Genomic DNA, 12,631 nt, shown 5'->3' with positions numbered 1-12,631 from the left:
AACAACTTCTGACATGCATATCTAAGGTGAAACACAGGCTGGTGTTTGTTGTAGTTGTTTTGGGTTTGTTTGGTATATGAGGTGTATTCCCCCATACCCTTCAAGAAAATGTGTCTTAGCATAGCAAGCTACTGGTTAAAGCTTGCCAATTCCAATTAAGCTGTGATCTCAAAGTTTTTCTCCTTTTAAACCTTTCCTTAATTCTGCAACTTTTTTGTTTAATTTTCATTTTGTTTTCTGGATAACATACGGACTTCTGACACTGCTTTTCAATTTTCTGCATCAGTATTCCCCCATTTCCTCAGCCTGTACTTCTCAGACTGAGATGTGTGGGTCTCCTAGTGTGCCCGTCAGATACAACTAACACTTTTGGAGTGTCTAACACTGCGTGTTCTAAAAACGTTCCCTCCATTTATATCCTTTAATCCCCACATAACCCTATGATAGAAGAACCATTGTTATATAAGAGATAGTAGGGTGTTGGGGATAAGAATATAGGCTCTAGATCTACTTCTTCACTTACAAGCTGTGTGACCTTGGGTAAGTGATTTGACTTCTTTGTACCTCAGTGTCCTCAGCTATAAAGTAGAAATGATAATGGCACTTTCTTCATTGGGTCTTTGTGAGAATTCATGAGTTCATACACATAAAGGACTCAGAAATGCTTGATTGGTTTTCCCTTTCCTACCTATTATTTCATTCATTCAACAAATATTTATTGAGTACGTGCTGTGTGTTATTCAGTATTTAGTAGTGAATGAAAGAGACAAAAAATTGTCCCATACCTTGTGGAGCTTACTCTCTGTTGTGGGAGAAGGGACAGAGGAACAATAAATAAGATAAACAATCAATGATAGGCTCTGTTAGATAGTAATAAGTGTTGAGGAGAAGGGGAAAAAAGCAGAGAAAGGGGTAAGGCTTTAGACAGAGATACCTCATGTAATAGGTGACATTTGAAGACCTGAAGGAAATGAAAATGAGGGAGCTGGCTAGGCAAATGACTGGGGGACGTGAATTCTAGGAAAGGACATGGAAATTGCTAAGGGCCTGAAGCACAAGCACGGCTGGACTGGAGGGAACAAGCAGAAAGCAGTAGGAGATGAGGCACAGAATGAATGAGGAACCAGCCATTATAAGTAGGTAGGGCTGTGTATGAATCCATAATGAGGACTCTGGCTTTTACTGTGAGTGAAATGGGAGCTATTTTGAGCAGAAGAGAGACAAGATCTGACTTGCAATTTAACAGCAAATGTATTGGAGACTAGGTGGTGAAGAAGAGGGCAGAGGCAGGGAAATCTGTCAGGGGGCTGTTGCAACAAAACAGGCCAAGGGTGATGGTGCAGGGACCAAGGGGGTGGCCGTGTGAGTAGTAGAGTCATAGGATTGAACGTGGAGAGTGTATGGAGGAGTCAAGGGTGACACCAAGGTTTTTGTCTTGAGCAGTTGGACAAATAATTGCCATTACTTGAGGTAGGAAAGCCTGTAGAAGAAGCTATTCTTTTCATCCCCATTTTGTATATGAAGAAACCTAGACACAGAGAAATTAATTTGGCCAAGATCACACACAGACAGTAGTAATTGATATAACAGGGATTCAGTTACACAGAGACTAACTCCAGAACCCATCTTAGCTCTTAATATTAGACTGCCTCCCAGTTTACCTGGCTCATTTTCCTGGACTGCCTGTTGTATTCGAATTATTTACAGGGAAAAAACATTGTTTTCATATTAAGCGCCATATATTATAATTAGGAATACAAAATTCACACTAATTTTTAAGATACAACTCTTACTAAACACTTAAAATTATTTGTCAGGTTATAACCCTGGTGTCCTAAGCTTCTCCATTCTTCTGTAATTCTCTCTTCCTTGTTTTAAGACATTTTGGTTAGGGTTACTGAGAAGTATTCTCATATTAAGTAAGCTCCTATTAATCCCAAAGAACATCAGAACAGTCACAACAACAGCAGTGAAAGCCTTGCTTTCTTTGGTTCTCTATATCGGATCCTCCCTCATTATTTTTTCCTTCCTCTTTCTGGTTTGTACTCTGCTTGACTGGAAACCTCAGCTAGGGCTGAAAGTATCTCTCTCTCCTTTATTATGTGATGTGTTGCTGTTAAGATACTTCAGTAAATACTGGTGTGCTAGTTGACAATTTTGATGCTAAATATTTATAAGCAACCTGTTTTCTTGTATGACTAGTTCCCCTGAGACCTCCTGAAATTAGTTTGACAAGTCGAAGTCCCACCGATATTCTCGTCTCATGGCTGCCAATCCCAGCCAAGTATCGGCGGGGCCAGGTGGTCCTCTACCGCCTGTCCTTCCGCCTGAGTACTGACAACTCCATCCAAGTTCTGGAGCTCCCAGGGACCACTCATGAGCACCTGTTAGAGGGCCTGAAACCTGATAGTGTCTACCTGGTGAGGATTACTGCTGCCACCAGAGTAGGGCTGGGAGAGTCTTCAGTATGGACCTCACACAGGACACCCAAAGCTACAAGCGTGAAAGGTAAATGTTGACTACTGAGGAAGAATAACACAGTATTTTTCTTTTTTTTCTTATCTAACTTATGTTTACATTTTAAAATTTTGTCTTATGAATTGAAGTATTCCATCGATCATGGGCTTAATTGAAAAAAATTTTAAAGTTTCTATTGAGTAGTTTTTTGCATGGAGCTCATTAGTGTGTAAAACTTTTGGTTACTCTATGTTTACTTAGCAGATCCTTCAAAGACAGATGGGTCCAAATCAAATTGAATTACCAGAAGTTATATATTAATAGAGACCTAATTAATATCATTGCCATATATATTTTTTTAAATTATCATTTTAATAGAAAAACCGTAATACTAGGAAGCTCCAGACCCGCCTCCTCTTTTACTAATGTGGAATGTAACATGACTGGGCTTTTTCTTGTTAATTGATTAATAATAATGCCTGTTCTATCACAGGGGAATATTGGATGGTCAAAATTAGGAAACACATACTGCTTCTTTGAAAAAACTTAAAATACACATGTAATTTTGTTCTTATTTATATACCTTAGTTTTTTAGGTAGTATTTTATATTTTTAATTCTGTCTCAAAATTTAGTATCATTGTGGAATTTTTAATATTAAAGTATAATTGTTGGAATTGAATTTTTATGCAACTGTTGGTTTAAAACAGAGAGAGCTATATACTATTCTGTGTTTTCATGTGCATTACGAGTTTCTTATTCATCTGGTGAATTTTTCTAGCCCCTAAGTCTCCAGAGTTACATTTGGAGCCTCTGAATTGTACGACCATTTCTGTAAAGTGGCAACAAGATGCTGAGAACACAGCAACCATTCAGGGCTACAAGCTGTACTACAAAGAAGAAGGGCAGCAGGAGAATGGACCCATTTTCTTAGCTACCAGTGACCTTCTCTATACTCTCAGTGGTTTAGGTGAGTGAACCTGTACTGTTTTTCCTTTTTTCCTTCCTCCCTGACCAATTGGGAAAAAAGTTATAGGATATAAGGCAGAAGTAATGACTTAATGGTAAAAAGAAAAGAATTGACCCTGCTACATCATTGTGCATATTCTACTGCTTAAGTCAGTGAATGGTCCTTGACTCACCACTGTGAGTGAATCGGTACAATGTCAGATAACCAGGTTATCTTTCTATCTTCTCCCCACCTTTGGGCATCGATTTTCTTTCTAAAGTTTACTTCTGGTGGCGTGAGATCCTGATCAATTCTTGTGACTGTGTGGTGGATGTAGAATAGAAATGTAAAATTAGGAATATCACCAAATGATCAGATAATGCACAATAATTTAAGTTTAACTTAGAAATTGCCTGAGAGTGCCAGGTAGGTGTATTATTTTGCATGTGTGAAAGATATGTAAATTATGTACAAAATAATGCTCTTACATATGACCCATGTAACTGTAAATATTTACTTTATGTAGTTCTAACCCAGAAACACTGAAGAAAAAGCACTTAATTTTGTGTTTGGGTTCATCAGAGTTCTGAAAGACACTTTTATTCCCTATTCATCCTCTCTTTGCACAGTGAGAGGATTTCATGATGAAAACATGTTTAGTAGAAAGTAAAGACACTTATAACTACAGTAAATGTGTGAGTATAAACGTACTCAAGGTGTAGAATGCACACTTAGCTGTTTGTTGCTTGTGAGTAGATTTTTACCCGTAAGCACAAAGCAGCATCAACTAAATTCCTGCTGGACTGTTATCACACCTTCTGCACATAATGGAAATTTACAAGCACTCTGGCTTTCCCTGTAACAGACTGCCCTTTGGAGTGCAGGAAGGGAAGAGGCACAGGGGTCCCACAGGGGACTGCTTCATTATTTTCCCCTGGCCTCACAGCACAAGCTGTGAGAACAGCATTAGACCCAAATCCCTGTGCAGTAAGAAGCAGTGGTGGGAATCTGTTTTCAGATCCAGGGACGCAGAACCCCATCTTCCAGTTCTTTGCCGTAATTTTTCAGGTGCCGTTTTGCTCGTAATCTTGTGTTGGATTTTAATTGAATCTGCATTAGGTTAAATAAGTTTCACAGTTGATCCCTGTCACACAGCTTTATAAAGGACGAGGAGAAGTTACATATGTTCCAGGGTGACCTTCCTTAAGCCATTGATACTCAGATGACGTTAGCCCAACCTACTGTCAGCCATTCAGCAGCATTTATTTCTAGCCATGCCTTCTCAGGGTGCCCTCCCTTTCCACATGCATGTCATTTAGTCAAGAAAATTTTAGTCAGTATCAAGTTAAGAAACAGGATTTGAGACAATTTTTAATGAAAAATCAAACTTAGTACCTCCAATTTCTTCACTGATAAGGAAGTGTACGTACATTGAAGATAAAACAGATTGTTAGACAAGTCTTATTGAACATATAGGTAGCTTATTCTAAACAGATGAATAATTTATTAGAAAAAAACAAAAGACTGCTGTGCTTGTGAAAAGTTTAGAGAAACATTTTATTAAAACTTAGCCAATTAAAAACAATTCTTTAAAATTTTTCTACAGATGGCATATATATGAAGACGATCCATTGATTTTTGTTGAAATTTTTTGTAATCTCTGAATAATGGCTTTCCATCCTATATACCTTTATTTCTTCCTATGTTTTGAAAATAAATATTTACTGCCTGTGTTTTTATGTCATAAAATCCTTTGCATGTGCCATTTGCAAAGGATTTAAAATCATTTTATAGTGCATAAAAGTAGGAAATGATTTTGTTATACTCAATATACCCCATCTATTAAAATAGCCGCGTGTCTCCTGACTGGAGTCAGACTGGGTGGCTGGAGTAATTGCAGTGCAGGGTTGCAGAGTACTCTCTCATAGCTGTAGGGCTTTCTTGTTAGATGGCCCGTTCCATACCCCTGGAGTTGCTGTGTCCAGGGTTGGATCGGCTGACTGGCAGGGATGCAGTTGTGTGGATTCAAGCACTGTGCAGCTGTTGACTAGATCACCTTTAAGATGCCTTCTAATCTTGAGAGCCCTAAGGTCTCATCTTCCTTTTCTACAAAGTCACTCTTGGGGCCTAGCCAAGCTTACAGCAAGCTAATGGGTTTAACCCACTAAGCAGGCAAGTGTTAACAGCTCTCACTCCTTTCCGTCTTACTTTTGGCTGTTGGGAGAGCAGTATGTTCTATTAACTGGACAACTGACCATCTGTGACCATTTTTAGCGAGAGCATCTGGCGGTAGTTGCCTGTTTAACAGAGTGTGATATGTCTAGAGGGCAGTAGGTTAAGGGAACCCTATCTGTGTCTTACATGGTGAATACTTGCTTTTACTGAGCTTTTGCACATTAAAGATACTCTAACCAGAACTAGATTTACTAAGTAGTCTTGGAAATGAAATTTAAATGCTTTTGTTTGCTGATTCAGTATCAATTTGAGTAGGAAACTGATGTCTCAAAATTTCATTTTCATGCTAATCCCCTTTCTGATTGCCCTTTTTGTTTCCACTTCAGGTAATGAAGTTTTCAATAAAAAAGTATGTTTTGGGGACACATTCTCCTTAGTAATACATACAGTTCTTTGTTTCTGAAAGAAAGAAATAGGTGAATGAGTTCATATATTTCAATTCATTTAACAAGCATTTTAAATTCTTTTTAAAGTAAGGCATTATAGCACTGGATTAAAAAAATGTAACAGATGTGACCACTGCTAAAAACATTAAACCAAAGATTAAACCAAAAGATTAAGTTGAATCACTTGTCCAACTTTCTCCCAAATTTCTGATTAACTAAATTTAATTGTACTTAGTAATGAAAGTTATTTTAGAACATTTTACTGTAAACGCTCAAAGCTCAATTCCTTGAGATGTAGAATGTTTTGTTTTTTAAAGTGGCTAAAAAAGGCTCTTGTGTCTTTATTAGTATAATATAAATATTGGCAGAGCAGTGGAAGTCTTTTTGACGTTGTTAGTTTGTTTTACTTTAATGATTTTAATATATACAGTTTGATTTTATTGGAAGTGGTTTACTTTGGGGGAGTTGGATAAAAAGCACTAGGCTTGTGATTTAATGTTTATTTGATTTGTTCTAAATTGTGGTTTGTGGTTTTCTTCAAGATTTTGCATCTTCGTAGTAATTATTTTCACTTAGTTTTTTTTCCTTGGCACTTTCAGTGTTTAGTTCAGTTTTAAATAGAATTTTTAAATGTTTCATTCATCACATAATAAACAGAAGCAAAATTAATAGCACACTTGTGTTCCCTGATAATAGACTGATTGAAATAATTTGTTCCTCCTTTTTTGGTCTGTTTATTTCAGAAATTGGCTTCAAATTCTGAAGTTAGAGTTTCTGATTGCAAGAGGACTGTTTTCATAAGCTGATTGTCAGAAACTGTTCTTAATTGTTTTGTCTGTGTAGAATAGAGTGAAAAGGGGGGGATTATTTAGATAGTGCTGTCGTTTAGCATTTAGGACACTGATGTTAGATAATCTTTAGCTTCTTTTTTGTCAAAGAATTTGTGCTATTAAATTTCACAGCGAACATGATTAATGAGCATTTTATTTAGCACCAATTGTAAAGATCCAAAATATTTAAAATCACACCTTCAAAACTCAGATTGGTTTTTGAGAAATCTAAAGTTGTAACTCCCAGTTTCTGCTGGGAGTAGGAGTCTGAGGAAACAGTCTCTAGTTAATGATGTAATTTTAGAGTCCCTTAGCCAGTTTGTATAGAAGCATGGTAAAATCAAGTCAGATTTCTGGGTGTTATCTTTCACTATAGTAGAATAGGATTTGGTTGTGTGGCTACATATCTCAAGAAAGAAAACAACTAGCACTGGTGAGCCAAGTTGATATAGCTGGAGAAAGTTGTAAGCTTTCCTTTAGTCGAGGCAGAACAAGATTTTGTGGCATAAAGGAGACCACTTTGAGACCACTTCGAGCAGAGAGGGGTCATTGTGAACCTTACTATAATAGCGATTTTGTTTCGAAGAGAATTAGAATCACTCAGTTTACGAAATATGGAAGTCACGTTTTAAAGCAAGCCAAAGTCTTTTCAGAGACTGTCTTCCCTCACCCCTCTCACACAAGGAAGCCTTAGATAACACTCAGAAAGTCTTTGGAAACATGCTACAGGTGAAAATCCTTACAATGTGGTTGGTCTGTAAATTTCACATAAGACGGAGTAAAAAATACACTATATTTTATAACAAAATCTTCCTAATTGTGAATAATTTCAAGTGTATAGTTCCATACTGACTTAGCCTATAAATTCATTTCAGATAATCTGGTGCTTTGATATTGACTACCAGTTTAAATGTCATTATAGATGCCAGGAGTCTTCCATGCTGAAGTAATGTATAGTCGACAACATAAATATCATTAAGCATTCTGTCCAGATGAGCTTTGACTTCATAAAGTAGCATTGGTTTCTCTGAGATCACTTTGCATTTATTTGTTAACAGACCATTTTTAGGCTTGGTGTAAAAATTCCATTAACATTATTGCTGTCGTTTACCACAGGAAAGATCTTTGGGGACATAACCTCACATTTTTTGCCTCTCTTCAGTTCTTCCTGTGCTTTACCACAGTTAATTTTCACTTTTAGTAGAAATAGTTGCTCTGAACAGTATCTGATTGTGTTCTTTCTGTCTTTTCAAATAATTACAAAATAAGTTCATTTAACTGAAGTCAGTAGACTTCTTAAAGAAATGATTTTGGAAACCATCTACTATGTAGGCCATAAAATTGACTGTGAGTACAAATTATAACATAACAAAGGGAACATTTAAAAAGTACTGTATTTCACTTCCTTCACTGTTAAATATCTTTTAAGTTATTATGTTGTGTTTAATCTTTTATCAAGACAAAACATGCTGAAACTTAAACACAGACTTTAGGGAACACTGAACTATTTATTCCTAATTTATCAAGAGAGTAAAAATTTTTGAAAATTCCCTTCTCTGCAGTATCCAACAATGCCAAATATGATTGATATTCAAATCACATTTTAGAACCGTAATACTTAAAATTTTTAAAAAAATACTTAAAAAACCAATACCTCAAAAAATGGAGCATCCACTTCTAAAAATCCCATTACTAAAAACGTACTGCTATATAAAGACAATAAAAAGATTTTCATTTGCCAATTTGCAACTACCTCTAGTTAAAAACAGAATGTTTGCAGGTTGATGAAACTGTAAGAACTATACAAAATTTACAGTTAATCATCTGTTTATCTTTCCTTAAATTCTTCTTCTAGGATGAAAGGTAATCTTCCATTTTAAAATATTTTTAATGCTCTCTGGACAAAATTGGAGACCTATCTCTTCTCTCTGGAAAAAATCTTGCTCAACTTTTAAGTCTTAACTCTTCTGGGAATCCTCTTGTGACCCCAAATGGTGTCAGTCATTCCCGTGGTGCGTCATCTACAGTGCTTTGTTATGGGAGGCACGTGGCACTGATAGTTAAAAGAAAAACATCAGTTGACTAAGCTTCATGTCTGCTGCCTAGGTTTAACTTACAAGCTCCACAGCTTATTAACAAATTAAATCCTCGTTTTTTGCCTAATCTTTTAAATAGGGATAATAATAATAATAGTTATTTTAGAATGTTAGGAAGATTTAATGACATAATACACATAAGGGTTAACATTGCATTGTAAATTGCATTGTAAGTCCTCAACAAATGTTAGCTGTTGTAGTTGTTTTTACAATAACATAGTTCTCTTCCCAGGGTAGAGTCTGAAAATCTGTATTTAAAAAAATTTTTTTCCCATATAACTTACCATGATCATTAGATATGGAAACCGCTACTTCTTGAGCTTTAATATGTATATGAATTTACCCAGGGACCTTGTTAAAATTTAGTAGGTCTGGGTGAAGCCTGAAATTTTTGCATTTCTGCTCACTTTGAGAAACAAGGGTCTAGACCAGGGCCAGGCAAATTTTTTCTGTAATGAGTCAGATAGTAAATATTTTAGGCTTTGTGGGCTTTATGAACTGAATGTTTATGTTCCCACCAAATTCGTATGGTGAAGCCCTAACCCCTAATGTGACTGTATTTGAAGATAGAGCCTTTGAGAGAGTGACAAATGTTAAATGAGGTCATAAGGGTGGGACCCTAATCCAATAGGGCTGGTGCCCTTAGAAGAAGAGGAAGAAATAACAGAGCTCTCTCCACCATATGAGGCAATGAGAAGGTGACTGTCTACAAGCCAGGAAGAGAGCTCTTACCAGAAACGGACTGCTACCAGACCTTGATCTTGGACTTCCCAGTCTCCAGAACTATGAGAAGTTAATTTCTGTTGTTTAAGCCATCCAGTCTATGGTGTTTTGTCATGGTAGCCTAAGCAGACTAATACAGTGGGCTATGTGGTCTCTTCCACTGCCACTGTAGCACAGAGCAGCATAGAAAATTCATAAATGCATGGGTGTTGGTTATGTTCCAGTAAAAAGCCTTACTGTATTTATGGAGACTAAAATTTGAGTTTCATATAATTTGGACGTGTCACAAAATATTGCTTAAAATTTTTTCTGACCACTCAAAAATATAAAACCATTTTTAGTTGGCAGGTAACCCAAAGACAGTAGACCATATTACTATGGTTTGCCAATTCCAGTTGTAGACTTTATAGTCCTTACTCTTTAAAGTGTGGTCCCAGGATCAGCAGCATAATCTGGAATTTTATTTAAATGCTGAATTTCAGGCTCACCCTGTCCCTTCCCCAGACCCACTGAATCAGAGTCTCCATTTTAATATAATTACTAGGTGGCTAGTATGCACATAAAAGTGGAAACACTGGTCTAGATGACCTAGTAATATATTTCCTAAATAGCCAGTGTTAATTCTTTATAACTTAATAACTCTTAGCTCTAGTTTGTTATTCTTGTTGGAAACCTTTCAGAAATTTGTTATTGTGCCTTCTAGGTTCCTGTATTTCTGACTCTCTTAATTGTCAAGCCAATTATAGTTTTTAATTATTGTTCCTACTAAACCTTTCTTTAGTCCATGTTTACTGTACTTCTTACTGCTTATCTTGCTTCTAGTCACACTTCCCCATACTTCTCAGCTTACACATGGAGAAAAACATGGCCTTTCATGAGTATCATCATTCAGTCAGTACATTTCTTCCCAAACATCCAAGGAGTGGATGAATCACAGGCTTTCAGGTATAATCTTCTCATTTGGGCCCTTCGTTTCTATATTTTGTTTGCCACTGATACTCATTCACAGATTCATTCTCAGGTATTTACCACACTCACTATGTGGTAGTCCCTACATTAGAACACAGCCATATTTAATGTAGGCATAATCGTAGCATTTGGGGAACTTAGGAGGAAGAATGATAATTAAATAAGCAATTAAAATAGGGTGTGATGAACTCCTTGCTAGTAGATGTCAGATTGCTGTTACGGCACTTGGCAGGGGCCTCTGACCTATTTTAGGGCTAAAATGGGGATAGCTTTCAAGAAGAAATAACATTTATGTTGAGATCTAAAGGAAGATTAGTATTAGGCAGGCAAAGGGGCAGGGGTTATGTGGAGCCTGATAAAATAATATATAATAAAATAAAGTAAAATAATATAAAAATACACTGTAGTACAGTGTCTTTAATAGACCCCATGCAGGTCAGGGGCTCTGAAAGTTAAGCTTCATAGCTTCAGGGGTAAATCTGCCTTTACAAAGAGGGAATGGCAGAACCCAGGAAATACTCAGGGAATGCTGAAATTTATGTGGGATGGCCAGGAGGTGAGGGAGACCATGTTCTGGAGGAACTAAGTGTTTCTGTGACCAGAGTGAAATTGGAGAGGCCTGCAAGAGGCCAACACCTGGTAAGGCACGTGAGGGAATTTGGGCTTTGTCCTAAGGGCAGTGTGAAGCCATTAAATGATTTTAAGCAAGTCAGTGGCCTGATTAGATTTATGTTTAGAAATATCTTTCTGTTGCAGTGTGTAGAATATAATATAGAGAAATGAGACACAAAAGCAGCTCAGAACTGCTTCTTCCCTGAAAGAGGAGGTTTTGTGAACTTTCTTTTTACTTTCTGGTTCACACATGTTATAAAAGTCTATACTCTAAGTTTGCTGTAGTCCCTACTGTACATGGCAGTTTCCATGTACACAAATGGTAAATTAAAATTCCTTTAGAAAACAGCTTATTCTGTTGTTTTAAATCGCTTTATACTCAACTTTTGGGGATTAAAATCATCGTATAATATAATATCCACCAGATCAGCAAATTTGGAAATTTCACTGTGCAGACCCTCTTCAAAAATCATTTACAAAGTGTTAGGTAATATTGATCCCATATCTGGAAAAAAAAAAACAACTACCATTTTAACATATAAGGGAAAGGTATTTGGACCTTTGGCTTATGCCTCCCTTTAAGCCAGTTCTGTAACTGTATTAGTTAAAGTGTTTTAATTTATGTTTCATTTGGGTTGAGTAAACTCTCAGGAGGCATCCAGTCATATATCTAATAACATATTCTATCCCCTGAGAAAACCCAATTACTCTTAATTTGGTCATCTCATTTTAGGTAACTGTGATAGTGCCAAGTTAATTAAATATTATGTTTTTAAATGACCAAAGAAATAAACATAGCCATGGATTCCATAAACCCATAACACAAACTGTTCTTTGAATCGACAGCATGAAGCCAGGAGCGTTTAACAGTCACTCGAAAGGAGAATATTTTTCAACCCACTCAGCTGCTATCATTGAGCTTTACAGTGGGCTCTAAGAGCTACAGTACTGTTTGTAAAGCCCTCATTAGCACTGTGTGAGTACAGTGTTTTATGGAACTCAATAGGTCTCAGATAAAGAGACTCCTATGCTTTCCTGGGGCTGGTCTCTTGGGCCCTACTAGAAGGCTTATAACACAGAAGCTCTTTGGCCTTGCAAATCAGTTGAACTCCATTTAGAAATGACTGATAATGGGCTGCAGTTACCGTTTAATTAGTGTAAATTAATTACCAGCAAATTAATTGCAAAGTCAAAACCATCCCCACAACATGCAGTTTTGACTTCTGTGATTTCTTCTCCTAACTCCTCATGAAGACATTGCCTAGAAGATAGTGCCAATTAGAAATGCAAAATTTCTAATTTTAGGGTTCATACAATACACATTTTTCTCAGAAGTTTCTGTGTATGTGTTCCCCATTATTTTTAAAATTTAAAA

At 36.6% G+C, this 12,631-nt stretch overlaps 1 protein-coding gene across 3 annotated transcripts in view; it reads left to right on the top strand.

The window, feature by feature from the left end:
• The window catches only part of PRTG (protogenin), a 132,999-nt gene that overhangs the window by 61,991 nt on the left and 58,377 nt on the right, over nt 1-12,631 (top strand). For all 3 annotated transcript variants that reach the window (XR_012330126.1, XM_073801039.1, XM_019951066.3), the window contains 2 exons: nt 2,203-2,508; nt 3,238-3,426. Coding sequence is in view for 2 of the 3 variants with exons in the window: in XM_073801039.1 (XP_073657140.1) it covers nt 2,203-2,508; nt 3,238-3,426 (495 nt within the window). In the remaining variant the exon portion in view is untranslated. The remainder of the gene's footprint in view (nt 1-2,202; nt 2,509-3,237; nt 3,427-12,631) is intronic.

This window comes from Tursiops truncatus, chromosome 2 (assembly GCF_011762595.2).
Source record: "Tursiops truncatus isolate mTurTru1 chromosome 2, mTurTru1.mat.Y, whole genome shotgun sequence".
Taxonomy (NCBI): Eukaryota; Metazoa; Chordata; class Mammalia; order Artiodactyla; family Delphinidae; genus Tursiops; species Tursiops truncatus.
This window is presented reverse-complemented; position numbering and strand designations above follow the sequence as displayed.